The 12,333-nt window shown below is 64.3% G+C and overlaps 1 protein-coding gene across 1 annotated transcript; it reads right to left on the bottom strand.

Annotated features, from left to right (window-relative positions):
* Positions 1 to 5,109: 5,109 nt before the first annotated feature.
* Positions 5,110 to 11,923, bottom strand: RECQL4 (RecQ like helicase 4). Its single transcript, XM_084508529.1, has 16 exons — positions 11,840 to 11,923; positions 11,526 to 11,709; positions 11,339 to 11,446; positions 11,139 to 11,231; positions 10,879 to 11,018; positions 9,977 to 10,060; positions 9,700 to 9,897; positions 8,085 to 8,318; positions 7,768 to 7,936; positions 7,262 to 7,527; positions 6,861 to 6,998; positions 6,521 to 6,632; positions 6,305 to 6,434; positions 5,830 to 6,222; positions 5,462 to 5,718; positions 5,110 to 5,364 (listed from the first exon to the last, which is right to left on the bottom strand). Exons 2-16 carry the CDS (start codon positions 11,620 to 11,622, stop codon positions 5,243 to 5,245), a joined length of 2,541 nt encoding a protein of 846 aa, XP_084364655.1. The 5' UTR covers positions 11,623 to 11,709; positions 11,840 to 11,923; the 3' UTR covers positions 5,110 to 5,242.
* Positions 11,924 to 12,333: the final 410 nt, after the last annotated feature.

The following is a 12,333-nucleotide window of genomic DNA, read 5'->3' as shown; positions in this document are numbered from 1 at the left end:
CCATGGTGTCCCATTGTCCCCATGGTGTCCCTTTTCTATGGGGCACCCCATATCCATATGGTGCCCCATGTCCCCATGATGTCCCATGTCCCCATACGGTGCCCCATGTCCCCATGGTGTCCACATCCCCATGGGGTGCCCCATATCCTTGTGGTGTCCCATTGTCCCCATTGTGTCCCTTGTCTATGGGGCGCCCCATATCCATACGGTGCCCCAAGTCCCATCGCATCCCATATCCCCGTTACGTCCCCCACCCCATTATGTCCCACGTCCCCATGGCTCTCCGTGTCCCCGTGGCATCCCACGTCCTCGTGGTGTCCCCACGGTGGCCAGGGCCACCCCACATCCCCACCCCACAGCAGGAGGATGGCATTTATAGGGCAGGTCCCCGAGCACCCCGGGGTGACATGGGTGGCACCTCATTGGCACCATTACCTGCCCCACTGACGTCCCTATTAACTGCCCCATTACCTGCCCTATTAACACCCAAATTACCCATCCCGTTAATACTCCTCTTACCTGCCCCATTACCTGCCCCGTTCCCCACCCTATTGCTCGCTCTGTTATTCATCACCCGCCCCATTAGTTACCCTATTACTTGCCCCATTACCTCCCTCTTACCCGCCCCATTACCCACCCCATTACCCGCCCCGTCTCCAGGCCAACCCAAACTGGGGGGTGGGAACCCTGCCTATGGTGGGGGGTGGGGTTAGGCGATCCTAAAAGGGCCCTTCCAGGGCGAGCCCTTCTGTGATCCCCATCCCATCCCTAATCCCATCCCATATCCCTAATCCCATATCCCTAATCCCATTCCATCCCCATCCCATATCCCTAATCCCATCCCATCCCATATCCCTAATCCCATCCCATCCCATATCCCTAATCGCATCCCTAATCCCATCCCATATCCCCATCCCTAATCCCATCCCCATCCCATCCTATCCCCAATCCCATCCCCATCCCATATCCCTAATCCCATCCCCACCCCACCCCACTCCATATCCCTAATCCCATTCCATCCCATATCCCTAATCCCATCCCCATCCCATCCTATCCCCAATCCCATTCCCATCCCAATCCCCATCCCATATCCCTAATCCCATTCCATCCCATATCCCTAATCCCATCCCATCCCCATCCCATATCTCTAATCCCCATCCCCAATCCTCATCCTATATCCCTAATCCCATCCCCAATGCCATCCCCCTAATCCCATCCCATTCCATCCCCACCCCATATCCCTAATCCCATCACCATCCCTAATCCCATCCCATATCCCTAATCCCATCCCATCCCCATTCCCACCCCAATCCCACCCCCACCCCACCCCAATGCACTTTAGGGTTCCGCACTCACTCTCAGCCCTTTATTGCTCTTCCCAGCACCCCGCTGGGCGAGGACACCCATGGGTGCCACCCGCCGCTCCCCCCCCCCACCCCGAGAGCAGCCGAGACCCCATAGGGTGCCTATGGGACACGCTATAGGGCCCGGCCACCCCGCTGCAGGACGAGGACCCTTGGGTGCCCACGGAAGGGTCGGGGACAGCGCGGGGACCCCCGAGGGTGGCCGGGGGAGGGGTGGGCAGCACCTTGTCACCTCATCCCCACCCCGGGGTGCCGCTCAGGGCTCCAGGAAGGTGCCGTAGACCTCGACCTCGCACAGCACCAGCGCGTCCTCGCGCCCGGGGATGAGGACGGAGACGTAGCGGCCCCGCAGCCCCCGGCAGCACACGGTGCTGAGCGAGCCGGGCCCGGCGTCGGTGATGACCCCGCAGCTGTGCCACGGTTGGGGGACAATAGGGTGAGCCGCGGTGCCTACAATGGATGAGGGGGGGTTTGGGGAAGGGTACGGGGGCGCTCACACCGCGTTGCGCCGGCCGCCGTCCAGCGGCGAGTCGCCCACGTGGACCTGGGCGCCCTTGAGGTGCTGCCAGCAGCAGTCGCGCCGGTTCTGCACCAGCACGGCCTCGACGGCGCGGCGCTCGCCCAAATCCAGCCGCCACCAGGGCTCGGGCTCCTCCTGGGTGTGGGCGCAGGAGCCGCGCTCCCAGTCGGCGTCCCGGTTGCCGTCCACCGCCTTGGCGGCGCCGCTGGCGGCGTCCAGCACCGAGGACTGGGCGGCCGGGCGGCCCAGCGCCGCGTTGGGGGCTGCGGGTGCAAGACGAGGCGGTGACACCCCCGTCACCACGCCACGGGGGGGGGGACGGAGGAAGGTTTTGGGGACCCCACCGGGGTCGGGTGACTCACCGCCGGGCGTCACGGTGCAGCCCTGCTCCACCACCTCCACCTCGCACAGGCTCAGCTGCTCGTGGCGCCGGGGCACGGCGATGGTGACGTAGCGGCCCGGCAGCCCGCGGCAGCACACGGTGCTGGTGGAGCCGGGGCCGGTGTCGGTGATGGCGCCGCAGCTGCGGGACGAGACGGGGGAAGAGGCGGTGAGGGCGGTGAGGGTGTCGAGGGCGCGGTGGCGGCGGCGCGGGCGCGGCGGCACTCACACCGGGTTGTTGGTGCCGTGGCCGGCGAGGGAGTCGCCGACGTGGACGCGGGCGCCCTTGAGGCGGTGCCAGCAGCAGTCCAGGCGGTTCCTCACCACCACGGCCGCCACGGCGCGGCTCTGGCCCAGGTCCACCGTCCACCACGGCTCCCGCTCCCTCTTGGTTTGGGTGCAGGAGCCGTGGCGCCAGCGGCCGGCCCGGTTCCCGTCCACGGCGTTGATGGCGCTGCCGGCCGGCCTGGCCGTGGAGGACTGCGTCGCCGGGCGCCACAGCGCCAAATTTTGGGCTGGGGGACGCCACGGGGCGGGTGGTGACGCCAGCTCCGGGCTCACTGCGCCCACGCCGTGCCCTCACCCTGCGTGTAAACGTCCCCGTCCCCCACCCTGCTGTCCCCACCTTCCTCGCCCGTGTTTGGCAGCACCGAAACGCGGTTGTGGCGCCGCGGTGGCGCCGCGGTGGCACTTTGGGGTGACCCCGCCTTCTCTTACCACCGGGTGGGGGGTGGCAGCTCTGCGCCGTCACCTCCACCTTGCAGAGCACGAGGAAGTCGACGCGGCCGGGGATGACGACGGAGACGTAGCGGCCCGGCAGCCCGTTGCAGCAGATGGTGCTGGCGGTGCCGGGCCCGGTGTCCAGGACGGCCCCGCAGCTGCCGGAGAGGAGCGGGAGGTTACCGAGGGGCCGCGGGGTTAGGGGGGGACACCCCGGTGGAGATCCCACCCCGGTGGAGACCCCACTCACATGGGGTTGTTCCTGCCGTGGTCAGCCGGCGAGTCGCCGACGTGGACCTGGGCGCCCACCAGGCTGTCCCAGCAGCAGTCGCGCCGGTTGGTGAGGGTGACGGCGAGGACGGCGCGGCGCCGGCCCAAATCCACGCTCCACCAGGGCTCCAGCTCCTTCTCGGTGTGGGCGCAGGAGCCGCGCTCCCACTCCCCGTCCCGGCTCCCGTCCACGGCGTTGGCGGCCAGGCTGAGGGCGTTGAGCGTGGACGACTGCGCCGCCGCGCGGCCCCGCGCCACGTTGGGGGCTGCAACGCCGCGGGGAGGGTGGGCACGAGGTTGGGCGTGGGTGCGGGGGGCTCTACGGGGTATTTTTGGGGTGGTTTCCTCACCTCCGGGCAGCGGGGCGCAGCCCTGCAGCAGCACCTCCACCTCGCACAGCACCAGCGCGTCCTCGCGCCCGGGGATGAGGACGGAGACGTAGCGGCCCCGCAGCCCCCGGCAGCACACGGTGCTGAGCGAGCCAGGCCCGGCGTCGGCGATGACCCCGCAGCTGTGCCAAAAAACCCCAAAAAATCGAGAGGGGGCGATTAGCGGGGTCGTGGGGGGGCTGAGTGACCCCGCGTGGCGTCACCCAACCCAACTCACATGGGGTTGTCGCGGCCGCGCTCGGCCGGCGCGTCGCCCACGTGGACCTGGGCGCCCCGCAGGCGCTGCCAGCAGCAGTCGTGGCGGTTCTGCACCAGCACCGCCGCCACCGCGCGCCGCCCCCCCAAATCCACGGCCCACCAGGGCTCGGGTTCAAGCAGGGTGCGGGCGCAGGAGCCGTGGCGCCAGTCGCCGTCCCGGTTGCCGTCCACCGCGTTGGCGGCGATGCTGCGGTTGGGGTAGAGGGAGGACTGGGAGGCCGGGCGGCCCAGCGCCGCGTTGGGGGCTGCGGGAGGGGGGAAAAAAACGGGGTCTCGGCCGTCACCCTAAAAAGGGATTCATCATTTTGGGGTCCCCATGGGGCGGTGCTCACCGTCCGGCAGCGGGTGGCAGCTCTGCGGGGCCGCGTCCTGCGCCAGGACCTCGCCGAGGAGCAGCGGCAGGAGCAGGGCACGGGGTAGGGCCATGGTGTGGGGGCGCTGGGGTTAGGGGATAGGAACGGGTTTGGGGTCGGGGAGGGGGTGCCATCAGGCCCCGGTGACCCCATTTGGGGTCCGCGTGGCCTCGAGTTTGTGCCGCGGGCGCTTGGCTTACCTCGAGAGGTGCAGGAGGGAGAGCGAGAGCAGTGCTTATAGTCCGGAGCGCCGACGGGGAGCAGTGCCTATAGTCCCAGGAGGACTGCGCACGCTGCCGCGTCGCGCCCGGGGCACTAATCTCCTTTTAAAAGGGTTTTTGCCAAAAAAATTAAGAGGGTTTTTGCTGGCAGGGAGGAGAGGAACGGGAACAGGGGCAGGGCGCCCCGCGGCCGCTGGGGCGGCGCGGCCCCGCGGCGGCTGCACGGCGCGCGATCAGAGGCGGGCGCGGTAATTGCGGTGCGCGCGGCGGGACGGGGAGGAACACCGGGAGCCACGGGAGAGGATTCGTTTTTAAAAATATCTCGATTTATTTTTAAAAACTCCTCGATTTATTTTTAAAAACTCCTCGATTTATTTTTAAAAAATTTCTCGATTTATTTTTAAAAAATTTCTCGATTTATTTTTAAAAGCTTCTCGATTTATTTTTAAAAGCTTCTCGATTTATTTTTAAAAATTTCTCGATTTATTTTTAAAAACTTCGATTTATTTTTAAAAAACTCCTCGATTTATTTTTAAAAAAATTTCTCGATTTATTTTTAAAAAACTTCTCGATTTATTTTTAAAAATTTCTCGATTTATTAATTCCAAGAGAAAATCTGGCAGCGGGCCCGCTCCACGCCCCCAGGGGAGGTTGGAACCGCTTAAACGCGGGGGAACGGGGCCAAACGAGGGTCCCACGCCCCCCTGGGGGGCTTCCCAGCGCCTCCCCCGTGTCCCAAAGGTTCCTTGGGGTCGTTTTTGGGGTCTCAGCGCAGCGCCAGGATCTCCTGGGTGGCCAGGCGCACGAGGCGGTAGAAGTCGAAGCGCAGGTGCCTCCTCCAGAAGCGGCGGTCGCGCCCGTAGACCTGGGCCAGGTAGCAGGGGCTGTCTGCGGGGCGGAACCCCCAAAATCAGCCCGTTTCAGCCCAAAAAAAAAACCAAACGGGGAACCCCGGAGGTGGGCGCGAGGCCCCGCGGCCGCTCACCGATGCCGTGGAAGATTCTGGCGACGGCTCTGCCCGAGAACTTCTCGTCCTGGCGGATGGCGAGGAAGCGGCGGACGTCGGCGCGCACCTGGGCCTCATCTTCCTCATCTTCCTCCTCCTCCTCATCCTCCTCATCCTCGCAGTCCTGTGGGGCCGGCGGATCCTTCTGGAAGTAGTCCTGGAGCAGAGCCCTGAGGCGCGAGCTCCTCTCCTCCTCCAGGCGCTCGGGGTGCGGCTCGCAGCTCGGGAAGGCCACGCTACGACCCCAAAAACCCCATCAGCCCCCACTGCGGCACCAGAACGGACCCAAACCACGAATTTGGGGGCGTTTTGGGGGCGTTTTGGGGGGCTCCACCCCCTCTCCCCACCTCTTGAAGGCCCTGAAGCAGGCGCGCAGCTGGCCCAGCGCCGCTTTTTCCCGTGCCACCACCCTCCGGTGCAGGAACTCGCAGAGGGAATCCAGCTCCTCCTCCGAGAGGTCGCCGTAGGCGCGGAGGTGGAAGGCGAGCTCGGCGAATTCCACCACCACGCCGCTCCCCGCGGCCGAGGGCGGGTTTTGGGGCGCCCCCCTCGGGTTCCCCGCGCCCCCCGGGCGCAGGAGGGGGTCCCACTGGAGCCGGCGGAGGGCTCGTTTCACCAGGGGCACCTCCCAACCCATGGAGTCGCTCAGCTCCACCACGTCCAGCTCCAGGGAAGCGGCGCCGGCGTGCGGCCGCCCCGCCAGGCGCTCGCGGGCCAGGAAGACGGCGACGGGCGGGCAGCTGAGGGGCAAAAAAGAGGCAAAAAAAGTTAAAAAACGGGACTAAAAGGGGATGTTTTGCCCCCCTCCCGGCCCGCTCTGACCTCCGCGCCACCGCCCGGAGCTGCCGGGGCCCGCCGTAGCACCGCAGGCGGCAGGAGGAGTAGGTGGGGGGCAGGAGCTCCAGCCAGCGCCCCGGGTGCAGCTCCAGGTAGCACAGCAGCGTCTCGATGCCTGTGTGGGGCGGAGGGGGGACACTTGTGTGGGGTTTTTTGGGTTTTTTTTGGGGTCACCGTGGCACCGGGCGCGGCCCCGCTCACCTTCCTCGCGCAGATCCAGCTCCTCCACCGTCGGCCGGACGGGCAGGGCGCGCTCGTGCATGTGGCACACGCGTTGGGGCCGCGCCGCGGCGGCGTCCTCGACCTCGGCGTCCTGTGGGGTGGGCGCGGGGACCGGTCCCATCCCGCCCCCACCCCCTTTTGGGGCGCCCCCACAGCCCTGCCCGGTCCCCTCCCAGCTCCTTCGAGGCGTTCGGGCTCAAACCCCGGCGTTTGGGGCTCAAATCCCGGCCGCTCCCCGCCCCGAGGGGAATATTTTGGGTGGCGGGGACCCCAAAAAAGCGCAGCGGGGAGCCCCCGCTTTTGACCCCTTTTTCCTCACCCCGCTGAGCTCCCGGTGTTTTTGGTGGAGCTCCCGGCACTTGCAGGGGGAGAAAACCTTCAGCAGCAGCTTCTTGATGGCGAGGAAATCGACTGTGGCCCCGTAGATGTGCCGCCGAAGCTCGTGGAGGTCCTCACCCTATAAAAAAAAATAATAGGGGGAAAGGGGACGGCGCCGTGACCCCATAGGAAGCACCCGCGGGGGACACCAGGGCTTGGCTGCCCCCCTCCTGGGTCCCTTTCTCTCCTTTTAGGGCTCCCCGGGTGGTTTAGGGCTGAGTGAGGACCCCCCCAAAAATCCTCGAGGCTCTTCGAAACGCCCCTAAACTTTTGGGGCGAGACCTCGAGCTTTTTTTTTCGTTGTTTTTTGTGTTTTTTTTTTTTTTTGTTTTAGGATCTCACCTCGGGGTGCAGGAAGAGGTGGCAGTGAGCCGGTTTCCTGTCCCGCCCGGCTCTCCCCACCTCCTGCACGTAACTCTCGAAGTTTTGGGGCATGTTGTAGTGCACCACGCCCCGCACGTCCGCCTTGTCCAGCCCCATGCCGAAAGCCACCGTGGCCACCACCACCCGCAGCCGGCCGGCCATAAAACCCCGCTGCACCCGCCGGCGCTCGGCGGCGCTCAGCCCCGCGTGGTAAGCGTCCGCCACCCACGTCGGCGTGCCCTTCCCTACCAAAAAAAACAATTAATTTATCAATTTCGCACCCTAATCAGCTTCAATTCTCACTTTTCTACTTCATAATTAAGAGTTTAAGGGGTAGACGATAAAAATCCGGAAGGATTTGGGGGCGTCGAGGCGTTCAAAGGACCTCGAGGGGGTCGCGTTTGCTTCCCAACCTCGTTTTTTCTTCCTCCCCGTGTCGTTGGGGGTCTCGGGGGGCTCGGGGGGGGTTGGGTTTGCTTCCCTACCTCGTTTTTGGTTCGTCCCCGTGTCGCTGGGGGGCTCGGGGGGCTCGGTGCCTCGCAGGGAGGTGCGGAGGAGCGCGGCCAGGCGCGCCGTCTCCTCGCGCCGCGTGCAGTAGACGATGACGGAGGCGAGGCGGCCGAAACGCTCCCCCCGCAGCAGGGAGACGAGGGCCTGAGGGCAAGAACGGGGGGTCCCGAGGGTGAGGAGGGGGTCCCCAGGGTGAGGAGGGGGTCCCCAGGGTGAGGAGGGGGTCCCCAGGGTGAGGAGGGGGCTTCTGTGCCCTCCCGTCGGGGGTCGCCCGCCTCGTTCTCGCCCCTACCCGGTCGCGGTCGCGGTCCATGGAGACGGAGAGGTGGAGGTTTGGGGGTAGGGCGGAGCAGCGCCCCGTGGGGCCTTCCTCCTCCTTCTCCTCTTCCTCCTCTTCTTCCTCCTCGCCCTCCTCTTCCTCGGCCTGGGGGACGCCGAGGTGCGCGGCCACGTCGCGGGCCGTGGCGGGGGTGGCGGTGGCGGTCAGCCCCAGGAAGCAGCGCACGCCCAGGCGGTCGCGGAGCACCTGGGGGGGGAGGAAGAGGAGGGGAGGAAGAGGAGGAGAGGAAGAGAGGAAGAGGAGGGGGTGAGGAGCAGAGGAAGAGGTGAGGAAGAGGTGAGGAAGAGAGGAAGAGGAGGTGAGGAGGAGAGGGAGAGGAAGAGGAGGGCACGAGGAAGATGTGAGGAAGAGAGGAAGAGGTGAGGAGGAAGACGTGAGGAGGAAGAGAGGAAGAGGAGGGGAGGAAGAGGAGGACATGAGGAGGAAGACAGGAAGAGAAGGACGTGAGGAAGATGTGAGGAGGAAGAGGAGGATGTGAGGAAGAGCAGGAAGACAAGGACATGAGGAGGAGAGGAAGAGGAGGATGTGAGGAGGATGTGAGGAAGAGGAGAGGAAGAGGAGGGCGTGAGGAAGATGTGAGGAGGAAGAGGAGGAGAGGAAGAAAGGAAGAGGAGAGGGAGAGGAGGAGAGGAAGACGAGGGAGTGAGGAGGATGTGAGGCGGAGAGGAAGAGGAGGGGAGGAAGAAGAGGACGTGAGGAAGATGTGAGGAGGAAGAGGAAGGCGTGAGGAGGAAGAGGAGGAGAGGAAGAAAGGAAGAGGAGAGGGAGAGGAGGAAGAGAAGGAGAGAAGGAGAGGAAGATGAGGGGGTGAGGAGGACATGAGGCGGAGAGGAAGAGGAGGACGTGAGGAAGAGGAGAGGAAGAGAGGAAGACAGGAGGAAGAAGAGGACATGAGGGGGAGAGGAAGAGAGGAAGAGGAGGGCGTGAGGAGGAAGAGGAACAGGAGGAGAGGAAGAAAGGAAGAGGAGGAGGTGAGGAAGAGAGGAAGAGGAGGAGAGGAAGACGAGGGGGTGAGGAGGACGTGAGGCGGAGAGGAAGAGGAGGATGTGAGGAAGAGCAGGAAGACGAGGAGGAAGAGGAGGACATGAGGAAGACATGAGGAAGAGGAGGACGTGAGGAGGAAGAGGAGGAGAGGAAGAAAGGAAGAGGAGAGGGAGAGGAGGAAGAGGAGGGCGTGAGGAAGACGTGAGGAAGAAGAGGATGTGAGGAAGATGTGAGGAGGAAGAGGAGGGCATGAGGGGGAGAGGAAGAGGAGAGGAAGAGGAGGGGGTGAGGAGGAAGAGAGGAAGATGAGGACGTGAGGGGGAAGAGGAAGACGAGGAAGAGGAGGATGTGAAGAGGAACAGAGGAAGAGGAGGAGGTGAGGAGGAGAGGAAGAGGAGGGCGATGTGAGGAGGACGTGAGGAGGGGAGGAAGAGGAGGGGGCGAGGAGGAAGAAGAGGAGGCGAGGAGGAGGCGAGGAGGAAGAGGGAAAGAGGAGGACGCGAGGAGGGGAGGAAGAGGAGGAGAGGAAGAGGAGGAGGATGAGGAGGCGAGGAAGAAGAGGCCCCCCCCCCCCTCCACACACCTTGCAGAGCCGCAGGTAGCTGGGCCGGAAGTTGTGCGCCCACTGGGACACGCAGTGCGCCTCGTCGATGCAGGCGAAGGCCACGGGGGGCAGCTGGGCGGCGGGGGGCAGGCAGCAGGACCCCGCCCGGGAGCCCCCCCAGCCCCCCACCAGGGCTTCGGGGGACAGCAGCAGCACGTGCACCTCGCCCCGCTTCACCTGGGGGGGGACAAGGGGGCGTGGGGGGGCTTGATCCTAAAGTTTGTGGCCCCCCCGGGTCCCCAAAAACGTCCCCTACCTGCTCCATCGCCGCCTCCCGCTGCGCCCTGCTCATGTTGGAGTGGACGCGGGCCGCCCGCAGCCCCCGGGGCAACCCCGAGACCTATGGGGTCGTTGTTGTCACCCTCAGGGGGTCGTTGTCACCCTTCAGGGGGTCGTTGTCACCCTCACGGGGCTGTTGTCACCCTCACGGGGCTGTTGTCACCCTCACGGGGGTCGTTGTCACCCTTCAGGGGGTCGTTGTCACCCTCACGGGGCTGTTGTCACCCTCACGGGGCTGTTGTCACCCTCACGGGGGTCGTTGTCACCCTTCAGGGGGTCGTTGTCACCCTCACGGGGTCGTTGTCACCCTCACGGGGGGTTGTTGTCACCCTCACGGGGTCGTTGTCACCCTCACGGGGTCGTTGTCACCCTCGGGGGGGGTTGTTGTCACCCTCACGGGGTCGTTGTCACCCTTCAGGGGGTTGTTGTCACCCTCACGGGGTCGTTGTCACCCTCACAGGGTCGTTGTCACCCTTCAGGGGGTTGTTGTCACCCTCACGGGGTCGTTGTCACCCTCAGGGGGCTGTTGTCACCCTCAGGGGGCTGTTGTCACCCTCAGGGGGTCGTTGTCACCCTCAGGGGGTTGTTGTCACCCTCACGGGGTCGTTGTCACCCTCACGGGGGGTTGTTGTCACCCTCACGGGGTTGTTGTCACCCTTCAGGGGGTCGTTGTCACCCTTCGGGGGGTCGTTGTCACCCTCACGGGGGGTCGTTGTCACCCTTCAGGGGGTCGTTGTCACCCTCACGGGGTCGTTGTCACCCTCACGGGGGGTCGTTATCACCCTCACGGGGTCGTTGTCACCCTCAGGGGGTCGTTGTCACCCTCGGGGGGCTGTTGTCACCCTCGGGGGGCTGTTGTCACCCTCGGGGGGCTGTTACCTGGTCGTCCATCAAGGCGACGAGGGGCGAGACCACCAGGGTGACGCAGGGCGAGCGGCGGCGGCGGTAGAGGTAGGCGGGGAGCTGGTAGCACAGCGACTTGCCCAGCCCCGTGGGGAGCACCAGCAGGGTGGAAAGACCTCGGGGGGGGCCCCAAAAAATAAAAAAAAACCATAAAAGTAATAAAAAAGAATTAAAAAATTAAAAAATTTAAAAAAAAAGGGGTTTGGGGGTGTTTTTAGGGGGAGAGGGAGGGGTACCGGAGAGGATCCTCATGACGGCTCGCTCCTGGCCGGGGCGGAAGGAGGCGAAGCCCAGCTCCTGGAGAGCCTCCAGCACCTCCGGGGGGGTCTCTGGGGGGGGGAAATTTGGGTGAAAAAAGCCTAAAAAGGGGTTTGCGCCCCCCCCCCGGGAAGGTAAAGGGGTTTAAGTGAGTAATGGGGTCGGGGAACGGGCTCACCTCGCAGCTTCCCGCCCGGCCCTAGGGTGTAGAGGGGCTCCACGGGGGCGGGGGGCTCGGGGGGCGCCTCCGGGGGGGCCGGGACCCCCCCCGGGTGACCAAATTCTGCTGGGAATTAATCAAAAAGGGTCAATGAACCCCAAAAATGGTATTTAGGGCACGCGGAGCCCCCCCCACGAGGCCTCACCCCACAGCTCCGGGCAGACGCTGTTGGTCCTGAGGGCGACCTCGGCCAGGGTGGGTAAGGGATCTTCATCCCCCTCCTCATCCTCTTTTTGGGGCATTTCGGTGGTTTTTGGCGACAGGGGGGGCGAGGCGGCCCCGCCGCCACCGAACCGCGCCGCCTTCTTCTGCCATTTCTCCTTCCACGCCTACAAAGTAAAAAATAATAAGGAAAAAGGGGTTTCGGGCACCGATCCTGCGGGTTTTTGACCCGTTTTTGCGTTTTCGGGCGCCGATTTTGCGGTTTTTTGACCCGTTTTTGTGTCTTTTTTTTTTTACCTGGCGGCGGAGGTGTCTCCCCCGCAGAGCCCAGCCCCGCACGTGGGAGCGGGTGCGGAGGTTGAGGCGCACGAAGTTCCCCGGGGGGGGTCTGTGGTGGGGGGGAGAAAAACGCGGCCCTATAAGCACGACCCCGTGAATACGGCCCCCCAAAAATGGGGTAGAATTCGGGGAAAAAGGGTTAAAAGGATTTTGGTGCCGTATAAAAAGGGTCCTCCTCTTGCGGGCTGCCCCCGGGGCCGCGCTGGGGGTTTTATGGGGCGACCCCACAAGCCCCCGTGGGTTTTAAGGGGCGCGGGGGGGCGACCCCATAAGCCCCTCGCCCCATAAATGAGGAAAAAAATGCAGAAAAAGCGAATTTTCTGTAAGAAAACTTAAAAAACGACCTAAAAAAGGGCAGGAAAATCTCTCGACTCCTTCTCCCCGCGTGCTCGGGCGCGAGGTGACGCTGTCTGGGTTCCGGGCACGCCAAATCGGGGCGAATCACCCCAAAA

Source organism: Aythya ferina (genome assembly GCF_964211825.1).
Source record: "Aythya ferina genome assembly, chromosome: 2".
Classification (NCBI taxonomy): domain Eukaryota; kingdom Metazoa; phylum Chordata; class Aves; order Anseriformes; family Anatidae; genus Aythya; species Aythya ferina.
Note: the sequence above shows the minus strand (reverse complement) of the source record. Positions and strands in the feature narration are given on the sequence as shown.